This window comes from Eucalyptus grandis, chromosome 3 (genome assembly GCF_016545825.1).
Source record: "Eucalyptus grandis isolate ANBG69807.140 chromosome 3, ASM1654582v1, whole genome shotgun sequence".
NCBI classification, from domain to species: domain Eukaryota; kingdom Viridiplantae; phylum Streptophyta; class Magnoliopsida; order Myrtales; family Myrtaceae; genus Eucalyptus; species Eucalyptus grandis.
Window position 1 is genome coordinate 58,409,974 of NC_052614.1, and position 20,736 is coordinate 58,430,709.

The following is a 20,736-nucleotide window of genomic DNA, read 5'->3' on the forward strand; positions in this document are numbered from 1 at the left end:
TTTGGAAATAAGTTGTTTTCTTCCTCCTCTTCTAATCGGTCGGTGGAGACTCGCCGCTTGTCGTTGGTCGCTGTTGTCACCGCTACTGATCGCCAGTCATCGCTGCCAGCCATTGTTAGTTGTCATGGCCATTGATCGTCAGATAGAGGAGGAGAAAGAAAAGAGGAAAATAAATATTAAAAAGGTATAAAATATATAAAAAAAATTCTCATACAAAAAAATAATAATTGTGAGTCATACTAAATGCATTTCCATTCTTTTTATATTCTGGAAATAAAAAAATTATATAGTTACCAACTAAAAGCACCAATATTAGAAGCCTTTTTGTATCGTGTTCAACATGTGTTTGACACGTTCCGATACGTGGTCAACAAGCGTCGGGAAATTCGACACGAGATCAACTCTTCCCGACACACTCCAACACACGAGTCCGAAATTCCGACATGCGATTCCGACACATACAAGATCAATTTTAAAAATTTTCAATACTTGAGAAGTCAAAATATAAATATCTAAAAAATAATGAAAATAACAAAAATAAAAGTTCACTCTCAAGTTTCTCACTTATAAGTTTTGACATTCCCATGAGTAACATAAAACACCTCTCTTCTTGCCGGCGTCGCTATGCCGCTCTCGCAGACTTAAAGTTGTGATTTTTTATTTTTATTTTTTGCTTCTTTTTGCCTCTCAGGCATTGCTTATGAGTTATCTCTTTTGGTCTATGTCATTAGCTTGTGAGTAGTCTCCTATATTTTCCATGCCGAATTTAATTATTTCCTTTTCTTTGGTTTTAAAGAGTTCTTATCCTAGATTTTCATTTTTCTCGAACCTTGTTTTGTAGAGGAGCTCCAAGCCAATTTATATCATGAACTCCAAACTCTACTTGATTTTGAGAGGAAACATGATATGTTTCTTCAAATTTACTCTTGTTTGCAATTTTGAATTTCTTATTCAATATCTATTAAACTATATTAACAAATGTTGCATTAATAATTTTAGTATAAATTAATTCTATGCTCTTTTTATTATTTATTTTTACATTTATATATAAATATATATTAATATATAAATGTGTCGGAATGTGTCGAAATTCTTTATTTTTTTAGAAATAACATGTCGCGTGTCCGTGTCAGTGTTAAATAGATTACCAAACATATTATTTTACTTAAAAATTATTTCAGAAATAGAAATAGACAAAAAACTATTTCTCAAAAGAAATTGTACTCCAAAATAGAAATGTTACCAAGCGCACTATTGAAAGTACTCATCAAATTGCTCCTGTTACTTCTCTGAGAAGTTTACAAACAGAATAAATAGAAATCCTAAGCATAGCCAGGAAACCTAGCAAAGTCTGAACATCTCCAAAAATTTTAATATTTCCGAGCAGTATAGTGTGCATGAAGTTTGTGTGCGCTGATTCACGTCAAGCATTCTGCAAGCACCCAAAAATTTCGAGAATTCCCGCTTTTGGTCGGATGAATCAACCGAGGATGGGGAAGATGCGGGTGATGTGCTCTAATGGAATGCTCTCTGCAGCGTTTTTCTTCAGTTCGGGATGATTGAACTCGTTTTGGGGAATGAGGATCAGTTGACCTTTCCCCTGTCCCTTCTCCAAGGCCCAGCCAGAGTTGGCGACTTGGTGTTCGAGGAACTTGTCCAGTGATAGACCTTCTATATTGATAGCCTGTAATGTAAACACGCCAAATCATGAGCTTTATCAAATGTATGCTATTAAGGGACCAGACCGACTTTCCCACAACATAATAATTTAGAGGGGTAGTGAGGCAAGAGAAAATACTTGCAAACTACATATTTTCTCTATCAAGCATGATACAGTAACATAATACTTTTAATTTCCTTAGCACTATAGGTCCAAATTCTGCCTTAAATAAAAAGAAAAGTGGATTATGGATAAACAAACAAGGTACACAGTGGACAGGCCAACATCACAAGTACCTCTGCAAGCACGGTCCTGGGAACCCTTTGGTAAGTCAATGACAATACGTGAACAGCATATGCTTGGATTGCTTGCTCAAAACCTGCATGAAAGATCAGTAAGCTATTTCTGCACTGTGAAATTTATAGGAAATAAAAAAAGTAATTGATGAAACCAGCAAAGAAAATACAAGTTCTCACGGCATAGTAGATCAGAAAGTCCATTGGCAACAGCCCACAGAAGCAAAAATTAAGGGGCTTCTAATAGCCGAGAATCAATAAGAAAGCTAAAAGAAAAGAAAAGAAGACAAAAAAGAAAGAGAGAGACCTCTTCTAACCAAGAAGAGATCCAAATCTAGTATTGCCCAAGTTTCTGACAATTGAATGTGGTCTGAATTTCTATGCAAAAATATTGGGAAAGCTATAAGTTCATCATTAAATTCCAGACAAGAGGTAGATTTCAGATCACCCAAAGTATTGGCCATATGAAATAATTCAGAGCATAAACCAACATATATATAAAGCCAGTACTGAAGTTATGGACAGTCAGACCAGAGATAGATGGCTAAGCCAACTGTAAAGGAAAATGATAATATGTGGGCAACAACCTGTCTAAATTATGCATTAGACGTACTTGTTCTGTTAATATCGAAGTCATCTCTTTGCAAATTCTATTCCTGCTTTCTGTTTGAGGGCCAAATATTTAAGCCAAGACAGTGATAGCATCCTCGGACAAATTGCAGCAAGGGAATACCATCAAAGGTACAATTCATCTTCCGTTCCATGACTTTATCATGCACAGTGGAATCATCAAACATGTACTATGTATAACTCATGCTCATTTAGGTTCTTTAATTCTATCAACCATCAATAACACTACCTCAACCAGAAATAAAGACAATGATTATACAGTAGTAGTAATGGTCAGGATATTTTCATAACTAGAAATCCAGTGTAAACAAAGGAATTTGACCACTACATTCAGAAGACAACACTTAAATGCAGTAGATCAAATCAATTACCTGACACAACTTCAAGCAGATGACGACTCTTAGCCGCCTCCTCCCAGAACTGGCGAAATCTTCCTGTCTGCAAATAAGGAGATAAGCATTGAGTAAAAGTCAACCTTTCATGGAACTTATGAGAAACCAAACTTATATAATAGACATACCTCCAAATAATGTGAGAGGACAATCAAAGTCTTGAATGGCTCTTCCATTTGCTGACACATCAACAAGATATCAGAAAAGGAATAATTCACTACACCACCCTAGCTTACAATAAGGTAACCCAGACTGGGAACAGAAGACAAACAAGCTTCTAAATAGATAAATTTATGACTGCAAACCAACTGTCCCTACACATACAATCTTTGATTATAGAAATGTCAAATCAAACAACAGTCCCAGCGGCCAATTACACCATGAGGAAAAGGAATAGAAAAAAAAATACCACTCGCTCTGGAATCAAGAAGAGACAAAGGCTGAAATCCGGAGCCGGCATTGCCATGAGAGCCTGATCCAAGTATGAAAAGAAAGGGAGAGAGCATTAGACATGAATAGCATTGCAAAGCATCATACAAGAATATATCAACGTCTTAGCAAAGTCAGACCTTTATTAAGATGCGAGCAACAATTTGGGAGCTCATCTTCTCCGGTTCAAACTGCAAAGATACAGCAAAATAAGCAGCCCGACAACACCACACAATCACATGAAGTGAATTACAAGATAACTAATCAAATCATCGACCTAAAAGTCCAAACCTAAAATCACAACACCACGAACACGAATTCGCCCCCGGCAAAAAAGAATCCGTAATTCACGGTAGCGACCTCGGCATTACCTGATAAAGGCGGAGGAGGCAGAGATTCGCATCCAAGCTGTAGGTTTGCGAAGACACCTGCCGAACGCAACATCAATCATTAGCATTCACTAGCGTTTCTCCGCAACTCGAACAACGCCTCCCCGCGGCGGCGCAATTTCCGGGCACAAACTACAATCCGGCGGACTTTTCCTAACCCACCCACTTTCCAATTCCATCTAACCTCCATAAAGCTCAAACCTTTACGAACTCTCCCGCTCTCTCTCACAAGAAATTCAACCCACCTGGCCGCCGCCGCCGCGAAACCCACCGGCGGAAACCGCAAGGAGGCGGCGGCGGCGGCGGCCCGCCGTCGTCGACCGACGTACCTGCTCGTTGACGTGATTCTCGAGATCCGGAAGCATGTCCGGGTTGTAGGGGTTGAGAGCGACGAGCTGCTCCACCGTGTACGAGACCTGTTCCCTCCCCATCTCTTCTTGCCGGCCACGAACCACCACCGTTCGATCGGTGAGCTCTTCAATCCGACCGGAGGGTTGCTGGGACGGAACCCCCTTTCGAATCTGGTTCAGTCGCTTGTCGTCTCCGTCGTCGCTCGCTAGAGAGATTGAAAACGCAGGGAGAGGAAGGAGGAGGAGCGGAAGAGGGTTTAGGGTCGGCTTCGGTTTGCGTGGTGTGATTTGACGATTTTGTCCCCACTTTCGCCTTTTAGTATTTTCTTTTTATTTTTTACGAAAATGTTAGAAATCCTTCGAGCATGATGATGAACGAAATAAATGGTTGCTCGCAAAAAATAGGCCGCCAACTCAAACTCTCCTCCTCTCTTATGGGAGGATTGAGTTCTCTGTTTGTGCTTTTTGCTGCTCCGTTCCAGACTCCGTGGACCACTTGTTCTTTGAGTGCACAACGTCTGCGACTCTTGCGTTCTTTTGGGCTTCTAGATGTAATTTACCTTGAGTTTGGAAGGACAACCTCTCTTGGGCTCTCAAATTCCTATTCGGCAAAGATTTTTTTCACAGTATTGCCCGTTTCTCTTTTGGGGCTTTATGGCATTTCATATGGAAAAAAAAGAATTCTATCATCTTTCGAGGTGACTCTTTAGCAATTCCGGCCATGAAGAATCACTTGATCAAGGTTGTGAAGGATAAGGCTCTTTTGTTCTTTAATGTTCCGCCTACTCAAGCTTGAAACAAGCGACTCCAGAAGAAGTTGGGGTTCGATCCGTCCATCTTCAGCTCGGCGTCCTCTTCCTAGCTCTCATACATCTCTTCAATCTTTGGAGGGTAGTCTGTTTTTTAATTGTAGTTCAGCTGAGTAGTTGCTGCTTTGTTTCCTTCTCTCTGTATCTTTTTGATTCGGCACCCTCACACTCTCCCTGCCCCCACAGCTAAAGTTAATTATCTCAGTTTCTAGTAAAATTAATAATTACTATCTTTTCCAAAAAAAAAAAAAAAAAAAATTATTTTGTTTTTTTTTTATTTGAAAATTTTTAATTTTTTTGTTCAGAAATAATTTTTTGGGAATCATTCTATTTTTAGAATAAGTTTTACTTTCTAAATAACTTTTTGAGTATTTGAAGGTGCTTGGTAATTGTTTAAAATTTTTATTCTCATAATCAAAAAGCATTTAGTACGATCGTTAAATTTTTGTGTAATTTAGAATTTCCATTAACTTTTTAAATAAATTTATTACATGTTTATTATCTTTTTTCCCCCCATTTTCTTCCTCTACTTCCTTTAGTCACTTGTCGACCTCGATCATAGTAGCCGACTAACTAACGGCGATTGGCCAAATGAGAGCCTACAACCTCATTCGAGATCAAGCTCACCCCAACCACCTATGGGGTTCGACCACGCTAAGCCACCATGAGGTTGGTGTCGTTAGCCATGGTGAGGTCAATCTTGCAGTGGCTTCGATGGTGTTCAATCTCACTCAACCTTGCCATTTAGGTGAAGTCGGCCTCGATCATAGGTGGCCATGGTGAGATCAATCTTGCGATGAGCTCGAGGCTCGACCACCTATGGGGTTCGAGCCCACCTAAGCCACCATGAGGTTGGTGTCGTTGGCCATGGTGAGGTCAATCTTGCCCAACGAGGCTCCTCGCCAGGCTAATGAGGCTCAACCTTGCCAAATTTAGGTTGGCGACCATTTGGTGAGGTTGCTAGGCTTGCCTCACTAAGGTCGATCATCAATTATGCCAGGCCTTGCTTGCGGCTTGTCGGCCCAAAATGAAGGAAGAAAAAGGAAAGAAAAAGAAAAAGAAAATGTGATTCATTTTGAAGTTATTCTCAGAACAAAAGAGCAACTTTATTTATTTCTTGATTTTATCCCAAATTTATTCTTCTAAAACAAATTTGTTTCTAAACTTTATCAAATGAATTTTTTTTATTTTTATTTTATTTGAGAGAACAAAATAACAAAAATAGTTACCCTCCTCGATTACCAAATATGGTCTAAATAACTATCCTGATTATTTTTGTTCCAATTTATTCTCTAGAGAAGGTAAATTTTTCTCTAAACCATTATTCGAATAAAATTTATATATCTTTTACACGGTCAAGGTGCTACAATTACAAGTTAAAAAAAGTTACTTGTAAAATAAAATAGATAAATAAGCTCCGGATGCACGAGCTATTTTAGCTAGTAATACTAAATCATTTCGCTATCATGTAATTGAAATTATTTCACTATCTTGAATTTACCTTTTTAATTTATTTCTTAACAAAAGAAATTGATCAAATAGAAAGAATAGCTTCCTACATTTATGACATCATCATTAACAGGAGGCAAATGCCTCGTTTCCACGTCAGTAATCAAAACATCAGTTTGACAAATATCAGGTACATCTCGTTATGCCTACCATCAGTGACTAAGAAGATCATTTAACCAACTAGGAGCAGCATCACAAATTACAAATTCTTGCCGCCAATCCTTTTTAGTTCCAGCTTGCGCATCGGCACGCTCTTGGGCTTCTCTAAACACGCGCTCGATCTTCGCCTCGTGGAATGAACCTCGACAATCTCCTGCAATCACCATCCCTGCATGAAAGTTTGGCTCATAGATGCAACAGGTTTGATATCAAGTTCCAGCCCAACCACGACTTCTTGTCATTCGGGGAGACGAAGTTGAGCTGGAACATCTCCTTGCTGACGTGCTCGCCGGACTCGCAGAATCCAACAAGCTTCGCGACAATCTCTGCACTCTCCTGCACGTGCTGCATGTTGTAAGGATCCGTCCACAGCCGGTTCACCAGCTGCAGCCTCCTCTGCTTCCCCACCGGCGGGATTTCCCATTTCACGTACAGCATTCTCTCTCCTCCGCACTCAGCTTTGAGCTGACCCTCTTGGCCAAGTACTCCCTCTCCTGCTTAAGAGCCCTTATGCTGCGTAACAAAAATAAAACCAGCGAAACATGTTCAATGACTCGATGTATCATGCCATAAACTGTCAGTATCTTCATATTTCTTTAGAAGTTGATGTCTTATTATAGGCATTTAGAAGAACTGATTCAGATACTTTTCACATACCTTGATGAAACAGATCCAGCTGGTTCATCACCCAACAATGCCGGGCTCGCATTGCCAAGCTCTGCTAAATGTTGCTCCAGCCATGTCAACCTTCTGAGCTCAACCTCCAAGTATATCTGATCTGACGGGTCCCCTCTAAAGAGCAAATAGAATTGTGTGCGGTGCACAATTGAAACATGGCACAAATGCCATAACATGATGATCTGCTTTCTTTGATCCTCGAATATCAAGGGCCATGGCTGGGGAGACTGCTCTACTGTATCCGATCCATCTGTAGTTGTCCCATTTGTTTCCATTTCCAACACCTATCGTATAAACAGAAAATGTTTATATGCCGTAAAGATAAACTCCATGAATAATCAGCCTGCTAAAAATCTGTATTAATAAAGAAAGAAAGAGGAAAAAAAAAAGAAATCACAGTAGAAAAGCTAAACTTGCCGATGCACCTCCTTATGCCTTTTTGCCTCATGGTCATTCATTTGCCTACCTCAATTAGCATTAACACGATCACAATGCAGTTCACACAGATGCCGGTGCAAACAGAACATATACACCAAGATAAAAGGACAAAAATGCAATTCGCCCCACAAATGTTTATTGAAAAACAATCAAACAGATAATCAGATACCATAACTCTGAGAAACTGTTTGCTTTCTCTGACATACTTCTCAAAGTTCCTTAAGCTTAATGTGAACTACAGTACGTATCTCATAATCAGCTTTGAACTAAAAAAGCTCTGCATCGAAATGTTTGAACTAACCAAGCTCTGCATCTAAATGTAGCTCACCTGACAAACTAGAAGCTGCTTCTGGTACTGTAGCTTGGCCACCCGCTCTTTTAATTCAGTGACATAAGCTTTAATGCTCCGGATGTTCTCCTCAGCAGCATTTTTGAACATTTTCTGCATTTTCTTCACATTAACTGATCCTGATTTTCCTGGGGTTGGAGTTCCCTCCCTTGACGAGATATATTTCTTACTTCCATCACTTCTTTCGGTACTGGGAACATAAACATTTCCATCAGGAGCCTTGTTCTCGATCTCGTAATCCATCACCTTCCGAGAGGAGGACATTGGTGAACATGGTGACCTGATAATGTGTTGGATGTTTGGACTGTTGCTCAAGGAGAAAGGATGAGACCTCTTCTTCTTTGTTTGGGTCTTGTCCTCTGGAGACTCAGCACTAGCCTGAAAAGATGAAACAAGCTTGTCTATTGATTCCTGAACGCATTCCAGCTTCCTCTCCAGCACTGCGATGCTGTTCTCTTGAGAGTTTAGTCGAATGATTTCTTCCTGCAGATTGGCCGTCTCTCCAATGTTGATACCTTCAGGAATAGAGTTGACTACTTTCATGTCTTTGATTTCAGAAAGTAGCTTTGCAATGTTTTCTGCAGCCTCTTGACTTCCTACTCTGTGGGAAGCGATCTCTTTGTGGAGTATCTCAATAGCTCGGTTAGCCTCCTCCCCAAGCTGCCTTTGGCGTTCTTCTATTTTCCGAATTTCATGCACAAGCATGGAAGGGTCAGTTGATGTAACTGACTGCCTCAGTGTTGAATGCCCCCCACATGCATTTCTTGGTCGAGTTACAGGAGTAGATCTGCCAGGCCTTGTCTCCATCTCCACCGGAAAAGCAAGACACCTTACTACCTGACTTGAAGGTCCATCTTGATTGAGCCCCTAGAGTTCAGCAAAAGATGGGACGAAGATTTTTGCTTAAATATGGACTTTAATCACAGCCGTGTGGTGGTATAAAAATGTAATTTCTCCTCGTAGACAGAGAAGAATTTATATTGAGACTAGAGTTTTGCCAAGAGTTGGCATTTCCTCATTTCCCTCTGTCTACTATGATGTTCCCCCCACTAATTCTTACTCTCTGATTTTGGTTCGTTTTTTATGATTCCTGATTACAGAACAAGATTCTCCATGCTTACAGTCAGCGAAGTACCTTGCGTTCCTTATGCTGTGTTCTTTCTACTTCAAGCTGGGACTGTGCTTGATCTCTCTGGCGCTTGAGCTCTCTCATTTCCCTCTCCATCTGCACATTGAAAGTTTCTTCTAGTAAACTCAATTCATGTTCCAACTTTGGTGATATGAGCATAAAACCAGCTACTAGGAAGAAACTCATGCAAATTGTTCAAAAGTGAAGTCCACTCTGTGCTCACCACACAGCTGCATTTTTAACATGAGAAGTTTTGCATCACACTTGTTGAAAGCACCTACCTCCTGAATCTTCTCGTCCTTCTCCCTTAGTAGGGCCGTTAAACGTGAAGAGGATGAAACATCTGGACTCCGCAGCTCTGCTTCAAGTCTGGCCACTTCCTTCTGAAGACGCTTCACCAACTTTTTCTCAGATATAAACTGAATAAAAAAATTGCCTATTAGCAGCAGAGAAAGGACCTAACTCAACTCAATTATGAGCAGAAACAGATTAGACAATCACGCAAGCAATCTGACTATACATGTCACACAAAATGTTTTAACCCCCCCAAGCATGCTTCATTGAGCTCCTAGAGAATGAGCAAGCGTCGTATGATGAGAGGTCACCATTGAGCTTTGTTTGTAAAATTTTCAGAAAGGAAAATATCCGAACAGGTTGATGGACACATCTCAAAGTGTAGAACTGTTATCTCTTGGTTTGTCGAGAAATCCTGAAGTTGCTGGTTATTTATAGTCCCATCAAGTTGTAAAGTACTAAAAACTTGTATAACTTTTCCTACATGCAAAATGGCTACCTTTTGTACTATTTCTGCCAAAAGAATGACATACTTTCAGAGGAGCACTGATAATGAATATTGCATTCTTAACTCTACACTGGAAATGAAAGTCCAGCAAAGGAAAAAAACTAAGAAGAAACCAACATTGAATGATCTTCCGTGTTACTTGTCTTACCATGTTTACTTGCGCTGTGTTGGTGACTTCTTTAGCACTTGTTGCAAAAGAAAGCGTGTTTTTCGACTGCTCTACATGACTCAGAGCTGGACTCATGGTACAAATTATTGCTGTTCGAGCATTTCCTCCGAGGGAGGGCTGCAGTATTCTTGTAAGTTTAGAATCTCTGTATGGTATATGCCCACTCCTTTTTCCAACACTGCATGGATACATTAGTGTGAGATGAAGTCCATTCAGAGTTACATTTGCACAGTGGTGGAGTGCAAAAATGATTTGAATATGAGAACATCACATCACCACTTCTATCTAGATTATGATTTAATATAATTTTATTCCAGGTTTGATGTTCTTCCCAAGAAAATAGACAGCTAATATGATTTCCCACACTCATCTTCATGCGCAGAGTGAAACCAACGTTTGCACCTCTTAAGATGATAGGATACTTAGTTGAAACCAAATGGATTGTAGCTTTCACTGTCAATACTGTGCATCTTTTATGGGGAGGTAGCAAGTTAATAATCATCCCCAAATTACAAATTCAACAGGATGCTTTCAATAGCTGGATTCTGGAACAGCCATTTAAGTGGCATTCTAACCATTAGTTTGCTCATGTAACATGGGCCTAGTGCTCACAAGGGCATAAGTTGGCTTTTCCTCATTTCTGAGCTTCTAATTATTAATTCATTTGAGGTATTGTCAAGTGAACTAGGGTTATCTCATTGGTGAAAAAAGGGTGGATGAACTAGAGTTACTATCACAGTTAGTGGTACTTCACAGTAACAAGTTCCCTAAGACAGCCATTGCTTTTAGTTTCCTAATTGACAGTTACTGAAAATAAATAAATGGTAAATCTTAGAAAAATACCAAACAGTAATTTTGGAGTGCTTTGATGAATGAAGATGTAAGATATCAAGGTTTTCTCATCTACCTTAACTTTCTAATGACATTAGTCAATGTAAGCAAACTGCGGTTGATATGACTGCCTTCCTTCAGTCTTGCGCCACCTGCATTTGTTTGGCATGCACGCTCACTTCCAGCAAGGTCCACAAGATTCTGAAAGTAAATAAGCTCGTCTGTTTAACTACTTTTCTTTCGTATCAGAAAAAACTATAACTGAAGATGGATAAGCTGTACCAAACTGGCAATGAATGACTTCACACACTCCGAGTTTTCTCTGAGAGCGCTCTCAATTGTCTGAATCCAAATAAAAATCCACAACAAGAAGACAGTTAATACTAACTGGAAATTTCAGTCCAGCCTAAAGTTTCTACAGCAGCTAAAAAGCAGAATGAATTTGCCAGTGTCTGTAACAGTCGAACCAGTGATATTTATTCTAGTGAGAGAAAGAATAATATTCAAGAAGTTGAAATTGACAGCAAATAAAATTATGATGGAATATATGATCTTGAACAAGCAGATAAATTAAGATGAAATCACAAGTATATGAAGTCATACCAGCCTAATTATCTGATGAGATCTTGAGCTTTTATCATTTAGAGCAGTTTCTCCAATTTGCCTTTGGGCTGAGGATATTAATACATTAATACATTGTGCCAATTTAAAAGAGAATCATCAACTTAATACAATGCAGAGTATCATGCAATGCATTACGTAGGCTCAAAATAATAGATATATAAAGATAGAAAAGTATGAATAAATGAATAATTTGTTCGATAAATATTTATCAAAATAATGGGGGTATAAATGTCAGACGGTTCTCTCTCCTCCATGAACTTAAAGTGGCCTTGACTTTAAAAAAGCTGCCTGATGAAGAGATGATTTGACACAGACCTAAACCCCAGTAATCAAGAAGCTTCGATTACCTTCACAAAGACCAATTAAGTGCTGCAAGTGTTGACTGTCCTTTACAACTACTTCAACTAATTTTTCCACAATGGTCCCTTTCTGTAATGCAAAACAAAGAGAAGGAAAAAGAAGTAATTTCTGAGTTAAACATAGGTACTAATGCATCATATTGTTTTAGAAAGGTTCCTTGCAGAAAAAAATAGAAACATTTGAGTACCTCAGGATCATCAAGGAGTCGAAGAGGACCAGAATCATGATTCAGAAGGTCATTAACACTTTCATTGTATATCTCCAATGCTGAAACCTTCAGAACAAAGTCTCTCTCTGGGTTCTGAAAGTTTGATTGTAGAGTAAGTTGGCTTCCTGCTATGGCAGGACTATATTTCTTCTCAAGGAAAAACACTCAATAAATTTCTGTTGTTTTAATGAGAAGTACCTCCTTAATGTGTTCATAGATGTCCTTGATAGCATTCTCAGTGATTCCTCTCATGGTGTATGTTTTCCCACTACTAGTTTGCCCATAAGCAAAAATAGTTGCTGCAATAATTGGGAAATGTTTAATTCTAGAAACAAAACAATCTGCATGAGATTTTCATGTCAAGGTATTAACTACAAACTAGTTCCATACAATTAATTCCTTTGAGGGCTGAGAGGGCAACATCTTTGGCTCCTTCTTCATACACCATGTAAGTCGAACTTGCAGGACCAAATACCCTATCTACATAGTAAACCAGCATCAGAATCAGAATCAAGGAATTCCCAGGTTGTCTCACATCACATTAGTATATTTAGTCACATTACAACCTGGAAATATAACTCTCTTTTGCAATTATGGAAATTCCTTAATGAGAAAGGTCTTAGTAACTGAATTTTGGCAAGGATATAATCCACAAATATAGATACACTTCACAGTACCAAATACGTAGGATGCTGCACCACGTTCTTGATTGGGATTCTTGTAAATGATAGTGTTGTCATCAGTGCATTCCCATGCAATCAGGTCGTACAATGCTTGTTCTCTCCGACTTAAAGGCCTTAGACGAACGGTGACAAATATCTTCTCCTCTCGATGTGAGGCCCCTGGTGTAGATGAAGGGGTTCTTCGCACCTTAGAGGATGGTGTAGCTGGTGCCCTATCAATCATGTTCGCTCACTGCACCACACGCTGAAAAAATGAAAATCGTTTAGGCCAATGGACAACATAAGTATCACAAAAGTCTATAATGTCAAAGGCACTTGCGTCATAGGGAACAGGAATCACTAGTAGTTACGATAAGTCTCACTTTTGCAGCAAATTCCACATTCTGAAGGGCAGTCATGGAGTGTAAATGAAGTTAGACTCTGAAAAGGCTGTATTATTCAAGGTTCTCTCGCAATTTGTTTCTTTTACCAGATAACGAATGACAGTGATTTTACAGCAACTGCCATTCCCATACTAGGCTCTTCATCACACAACCAATGCTGAATTTGGCGGAATGCTCCGATCACCACACGGTCTAAATCAATCACCAGAACCGTCTATTCCTCCCCATTTCACATTCGAACACCAAGCAGAAGAACTAGCTAGCCGCACATGGAGTACCGAAAACCAGAGACCTAGTCACAAGTCTCAGTAGCGATTTTCACTGGTGATTCCACGTAAAGACAAAATCTTTCTTGCATTCCTCAGATTTTCAGCAGATTCACCCGAAAGCGAATGATCCGAACGCACAGGAATCGAAGACGAACAACGACAAAGCAGCTGCGTACTCGGTTCATATCAACCAATCGAAAAGATGAGAAACGATCGTCACGTCTCCATTCCATAATCATCATCTCAACACGCGACAACAAAAACCACCTGAAACGCAACGGAAATTGAAAAACGCGACGGCGCGACCACCGACGGATTCACCGACGCGAAATGCGGAAGAGGACCGGACGAGGACTCACCGGCGATTGCTCCGGCAGCCGAATCGGGACTTCAAATCGCGGAGAAACGAGATCGGCGATCGGCGAAGAGAGAGAGAGGTTCCGCAGGAGTCGAAGTTCAGCGGATGAACTTGCGAGAGAGAGATGAGTTACGGAATAACGGCTATTTTTGTTTCCTTTTTTTATATATTTATTTCGGTTCTGTTTTTTGAGTTCGAGGCGCGGCGTTCGCGGCTCACGCGCACCTGAAGGAAATACCCCTTTTCAAAAAACCCATAGAAATAAATAAAGAGAGAGAGAATTTGTTGCGCTTAATTTGAATTGGAGCCGTCTGATTTCGGGTCACGGGTCGGACCCCACAGTTTGATTTCAGGGCCCCCAAATTCGCTTGTGCCCTCACTTATGAATTAAGTACTAAGGGTATGCAAAAGAACCATAAACCACCTAGATTGCCTAGAACCGAACCGAATCAGATTGGAACCGACAATTTCCAAGGGAAATGGTCTTGTTCTTGTTAGTGGGTATCGGTTTGGTTCCTAATTCTAGATGTGGAACCGTCCACCCACTTATCGGGACCGGACCGGTTATATACAAATGTATTTTAATTTTTAAGAAAAATTTAAGAAAAATGAAAACTATAAACTCCCTAATTTTAAGCTCAATACCTATTAAGTGAGTACTCATCTTGTTTCACTCACACCTCATATGAGTCATCTCTCTATCTCTTACTCACGCTTTGACTCTCAAGCTCAATGCCCATTAACTCACGGCATCAACTCTTAACTTTTAATATGAGTTCAATCTTTTTACTAAGCTTACAATAAGGAACAGGGAATTTTATTTTATTTTTGCTTTACTTTTTACTTATTGGAAAATATTGCTCTAAATGCATGAATCTTGAGTGGACCGGTTTTATGGACCCACCTAGAAATTGAACCGGGCCGACGATTTGGTTCTCGGATGGATCCATGGATTCAATGATGGAACCAATGGGCAGTTCCTAAGAACGTGCAAAAGAACTGGGACTTGCTTGAACCGCCGGGAATCGGATCCAAACTGTCCGGAACCGGTGGTTCTTGAGGGAATCGATCTAATTCCCTGCCTCTAATTTATGGGAATTGAGGGATACCGGTCCAGTTCTCGATTACATGGGCAGCTCGTCTACCCGTCCACCCCGAGACAGAACGATTATATTATAATAATATATTAATTATTAGTATTAAAAAATGAAATTACTAATTAACAAACCCAAATAATAATAATTAACCTAGATCAAATAATTAAGAAAATTAATTAAAGTGGGTAATCTAATATCATGCTAGTCAAACCAGATGAAGAGGTCTTGATCTTGAAGTTGAAAAATAGAAGGAGGAGAAGAAGAGTAGGTCAAGCGAAGAACTAGTAATTTCGATCGAAACCAAAGTTGTTTCGCATTAAGATCGGAGCTTTCAAGAAACCCAAGAACCCCTCGGGCTAGGGTTCGTAGGGAAACCCTCGACAACAACACGTCCATTCGTCTATCCCTTTCTCTATTCGGCCCTCCGAAAAATCACCGTCACCCTCGACAGTAGCAACTTGTGGCTTTTGACTTATAATTAGTTTTACCTTCTTTCACTTTCAACGTTATGTTTTGATTTCTAGTTGTCGTAGCTTTTGGTTTCTAGTATATTACTCGATATGAATAGTACTCACGGTAGGATTTAGAAAATTATATTATTATTCGTGAGATCGGTTCTATGAATCCACCTAGGGACCGGACCAGTCCGGTTCCCAAGTGGATCTATGCAACTAACGGGTAGATTCCGGTTTCAATTTTTTGGAACTGATCCTTAGCGGGGGTGTTCTTGGTTTTAGGTCGGGAACCGCCCGTTAGAACCATGCACACCCCTAGCAGTTCCCCATTTCTTTTTGGAATCAATCCTTAGTGAGTGGTTCCTAGTTTTAGTTTGCCAAAAATCATGATCCTAAATCCTAACATGAACTTCATAGATTAACCTTGTACACGTCGACCTTTAAATACAATAAGCTCCACACGAGATTTTATGATTTAAGAACCAATGTTCCTAGTACGTAAGATGAACGGACCTTTAAGATTTATTATCATGCCAAGAAGCATGCCTTACACGGTTCTTCAATTTGTCTCGGTCAAAATTTCGAATTGACCAGAGAGGACAACTCGATTTAGATCAAGCATGAGATCATGCCTTACGCTCGAGACACCGTGCTAAGAAAAGTCCTCAAACAATCTTTTCTATAAGTACGTGGAAAGCACCTCTAGATGAAATTAACTACTTATTACTTGGTTATATTCCATGTTTACGCACTAATTGACGAAATTTGGTGTGTGGTAATCTCTCTTTATCTATCGAAGATGGGCCTGCTTTGTCGAGTCAATGTGCATTAAGCCCGATAAGGAAGGTGGCCCAACTCCATCTTGGGCCACTTTTCTTTTGTTCAAGTTAAATTCTTATGTTGAATTGATTAATGGAATGCTAACGTGGCGTTGGCATCATGTTGGCGTATGATTAGATTAATCAACGTGATGTGGAATATATTTTCACTCAGTGCCGGTTATTAAAAAGAGGGGGGAAAAATCAGACAACCCTAACCAAGATTCGTGGCATAGGATAAGGGAGGGCTACTCGGCTGGGGCGGGCGGCGATGGTGCATCGATGAGGCGTGGCAAGGGTAGTCGAGTGCCCGATGACGTAAGGCAACTGCTATGTGGCCTTCGTCACCTCCAATCCAAGTACATGTGCACACATAGAGCGAGAGGAAGGCACATAGAGAGAAAAATGGTGGTATTGTGGTCACTACCTGATCCGATGTGGCTAGGGTCGCGCAACCCCGGCCCCCTCCCCCAAAGTTAACTGAGACAATTGAGATATGGCCGAGGTTGGTTGATCCCTGATGCCACCTTGCCGAGGTTGCATGACCCCACTGGTTCATTGCCTTGCTTTTGTGATTCTCTCTCTTTCTCTCTCCCCAATTTCCTTATGTTCTAATTGTTTATATTAGTTTTAGCTTTATAATATTTTCTTATTGTTGATTTCTTTTTCATTTCTGAAAGATCATGTTAGCATTTGATGGCAAATTGCCACATCATATTTCCGCCCATAATTTAATAGAAGAATCGACTTGAACAAAAAAGTGTAAAGTTTAATGACTTGATTATACATGAAACGCAAGTGTACTTTCACAAGTAAGATATAAAGAAACTCAATCGGCAATCCTCGAGCTAGTTATGATTATTCGCCAAAAATAAGAAAAAGAAAAACCTGATAGACCTTTTACATGGCTTCTTATATTTGGAAAGGATGGGTTACATATCCCATTTAGAACTTTGTAGATTAAAATTTGGGTTGCGTTCAAGATTGTCGATTGTGGAGGTTTTGTGACATGCAATCAACTCTCTATGACCTCTTGAGTTTCTTTTACCGCAAAAATAAAAAGTTGGTATCTAAATATTGATTATTAAAACTCAGCATGAAGTAACATACAATTTATCAAAATACTAGCAGTATATATATGACATAAGTCGGCATATGATATAAGTTTTCTAGGCTAATCTTAGTATGCCTAACATTTTTCACCAGAATATGCACATGATTTGAGTTGGCATGCAGCATGCGACACTTTTGTCCAAACAACTTTATGGAGCAAAAAAAAAAAAAAAAAAAGTGAAGATTCACTGAATAAGCAACTTATCATTTACTTGAGGGCATTACTATTTATGAAGCCGCCACTTATTTGGTTTGAGTGTCCATGAAAAAGTTGTATTACCTATCTAGCTAGTCACATCTCAATATTCTTACTAAGTATTTTTATATATAGCATGGAGTTTTGCTTTAAATTAAAAGTAAATGCATTTCTCCCACTCCCAACCTTTAAAAGAGTTGTCAATGAGAAAAGGTAAGGAACCTATTTTTATTTCTTCAAAATTCGAATAGAGACCAAGAGAAAACCTTTCTTTTGAAACATAAATATAGATAAGCCTTGAGTGCATGCATATTTTTCAAATTTTCCCATTTCTATTATCTGCAAAATGGCCTAACCCTTCGAATAATTTCAGGCATACATATAAAGAAAAAATTAAGGAGGAGGGTTGGCTTCACTCTCTTTTTTTCCCATTGATTTGCATACACCAAATTAGACGGCGTTTTTTTTTTCTTTTTGGTCGAAAATTAGATGGGTGTCGAGAGTTGACAATGCTAATGAAGAAAAGGAGACATTAGAGAAACCAGTCGGGTCAAATCCGTCAAATCCGACCTCGGATTCGCATCCCCAACCAACCAATGTGGACGGTGGTGGAATCGCTAGAAAACGAGCGGCTCAGTGAGTCGAACGGGAGAGGCGAGGAGAGGCAAAAGTAAAAAGCGCAAGCAGCCAAAATTTCCGACAGAAACGCCTGCATGGACCAGTAAAAGGGATAAAAAGTCAAGAGACTCGAGAGGGAATCTGGGAGGATGTCTTCTGGTGCAGAAGAGGGATGAAATGGCAAGCACTCGAGCCTCGGGGCTGGCCCCCACTCGAACCACTCAGCTTGTTAATCCTATCTCAAAATGCTTTGCCAATTGAAGAATCTCAAGCACTTGACGTAGTTGCTATATGAGCAAAGACTCAGCCCTGTTAATGATCTGAAAAGGGTAGGCATATTCCAGTCATTTTGCCCAAATTTGCATAACCGGCTTAGTTTAGCTGACACATTGTCCACATCACATCTAAAGTCCAACCATAATTACCTGTGAGATAGTTTGGTAAGAATGAACAGAGGGAGGGTTGATTAGTTGGTTCATCTTACCTATCACCGTTCCCTCTATATTTCTCTTGAGTACAAAATGGAAGTAGCGAATTCTAATTAGTGATAAAATTGGAATGATCATATCATATTAAAAATGCTTGATATATGTTGTGAGATGATCATCATATCTTCGAATTACGGTTATCAGCTCAACAATAATCGTAGAGTTACCTATTTAGTTCTAACAAGATGTTGTTGATCAAATGAGGCCGAGCTCATCAAAAACATTTTATGTTTCATCAAAGTTATGGTATGAAATACCCATAAAAGATAACAACAAATCGATCTCATTAATGAGAAGCACCCAAGTTTCTACATGTGCATTAAATCTCACAAGGACAAGTACACGTAGGGTTGCCCATCGATTTCACAGTCCTCTAATTGTTAGGAGAAGGCCCGGCAAGAGATCCTTTACCAATAAGCTCATGCACAATAAACAATTTCCAGTACATTATCAGAAATTCATAATGTCATGATCCAATCCACCAATACAAAGCGAACCACCCAACCTCTAGAGTAAAAGAAAAGTTCATAAATAGCTAACTTTCTAGGTGACCCTTTGAGTAGAAGAAAAGTTATGTAGTAACTAACCAATCCGAAAAGCCACCAATCTGGGAAAAATGTGCTTAGATAGTTTCTATTTTTATCTTTTCGTAAAAAATAAAAAAAATAAAGTGAGACCCACTAAATTTTCCTTATAGTTTATTTCGAAATGAGAAGTCAACAGCACTGTATCATCCACTCAACCAGAATTTTATTTGGAAATGATAAAGCTAATGATGACTGAAAGAAGACTTGCGTCAACAGCACGCACAAAGCCGGTCATGGCCAGCCGAAATTCTTCTAGAAAAGTAAAAGAAATTAAGAACATCCTCAACCACATTTCAAGCTCGATATATTTATGTATACGAATAAAATTTTGAAATTAGGATTCTCTTGTGAGATGGATCGAATTCAGCTCGTATCATTCCAATTCCTTAATAGTGATGGGGATAGGACACTAATCTTCATAGTTATGTTAACTCACTTCAATGATATGTAAAATCGTGTCCGCTTCAAATTAGACTATGGACCGACAACAATTGAAGATCATACGTGCCTTATCTTACTACATATGTTGTCACGAATAATATGGTACATTGTCGATATCTATGTAATTTTGCATTTGCTTAGATGGAAATCCAATTTCTTTATGCTTAATTTTTTACATCAAGTCAATATTAAGTAATAATTCATGATAAATCTTACTTTTTTAAAATTGGATGAAGTAGCGTGTTATAGTTTAAAGCATATGGTGCTTCTTGTAAGAACTTAAATTGTGGAAGAACGACATGACAAATAGCTCATAGCTAACAAGGTACGAAGACAAACTTTCCTGAATCGGTGAAAAAATCAAGGTAATACATAACTTTTCTTAGACGAGCCAAATATTTTTGTTGACTTTATTTGGGTAACAAATCATTTAGTTTCTCTACAAAGTTCAACTCCTCACCTTTCACTAGGGTTTTCCCCCGGTTTTGCAAGCTAGAAGTTGACAAACCATCAATATCAATTGCTAATAAAATCGTCAGTAGAGGATTTCTCATGCCTTATAAGTACATTTGCCACATGCAACGGTGGGCTAGTAGTACATGCAAAATTTAGATGAATGAAATAACAAGTGCAAATATTGGGAGTTGCGCTAGTAGCCATCCTTCTCCAATAGGAAGGGAGAGATAGAGAGTTTGATTCTCCACATTTTCAAGAGGGTTGGGAGTGAGGACGTTTAGTTTCAAGTGTAGAGTTTGACTTCTATATCCTAAAAAAAACATAGCAAAAATTTGAAAGTGAATTGAGAATTAGAGTATGGCAAATAATAATAATACTAAAAAAAACATAGCAAAAATTTGAAAGTGAATTGAGAATTAGAGTATGGCAAATAATAATAATAATAAGGTGCCATTATGGTGTTCATGAAGCATTTGCATTGGGGGCGACCAGTGTCCCACCAATCCTTGGATGAAGATCTTTTGAAGATGAACGATGTTTGAGAGTGATGATCTCTAGTCATA

At 39.2% G+C, this 20,736-nt stretch overlaps 2 protein-coding genes across 2 annotated transcripts; both read right to left on the reverse strand.

Moving 5' to 3' along the window:
* Positions 1-1,204: 1,204 nt before the first annotated feature.
* Positions 1,205-4,417, reverse strand: LOC104437960 (eukaryotic translation initiation factor 3 subunit K). Its single transcript, XM_010051022.3, has 8 exons — positions 4,126-4,417; positions 3,779-3,835; positions 3,548-3,598; positions 3,388-3,450; positions 3,107-3,157; positions 2,958-3,024; positions 1,957-2,039; positions 1,205-1,684 (listed from the first exon to the last, which is right to left on the reverse strand). The coding sequence occupies exons 1-8, from the start codon at positions 4,225-4,227 to the stop codon at positions 1,481-1,483; spliced, it is 678 nt and encodes a 225-aa protein (XP_010049324.1). The 5' UTR covers positions 4,228-4,417; the 3' UTR covers positions 1,205-1,480.
* A 2,055-nt stretch (positions 4,418-6,472) lies between these two features.
* LOC104440057 (kinesin-like protein NACK2) lies at positions 6,473-14,033 on the reverse strand. The gene is given in 16 exon segments (XM_039308192.1): positions 6,473-7,060; positions 7,063-7,136; positions 7,281-7,585; positions 8,068-8,955; positions 9,224-9,313; positions 9,499-9,636; positions 10,168-10,366; positions 11,096-11,220; positions 11,302-11,361; positions 11,623-11,690; positions 11,991-12,072; positions 12,191-12,304; positions 12,410-12,510; positions 12,602-12,691; positions 12,889-13,138; positions 13,906-14,033. Coding segments are annotated over 15 exon segments (2,814 nt in total). The 5' UTR covers positions 13,118-13,138; positions 13,906-14,033; the 3' UTR covers positions 6,473-6,809.
* Positions 14,034-20,736: the final 6,703 nt, after the last annotated feature.

Excerpts from the sequence above, each read along its gene's own strand:
- LOC104437960 (XM_010051022.3), bottom strand. The coding sequence starts at position 4,227 with ATGGGGAGGGAACAGGTCTCGTACACGGTGGAGCAGCTCGTCGCTCTC. Across the intron at positions 3,451-3,547 it reads TTGCTCGCATCTTAATAAAG|GCTCTCATGGCAATGCCGGC; the intron begins GTCTGACTTTGC and ends TACTTGGATCAG. Across the intron at positions 3,158-3,387 it reads TCTTGATTCCAGAGCGAGTG|CAAATGGAAGAGCCATTCAA; the intron begins GTATTTTTTTTT and ends TTGATGTGTCAG.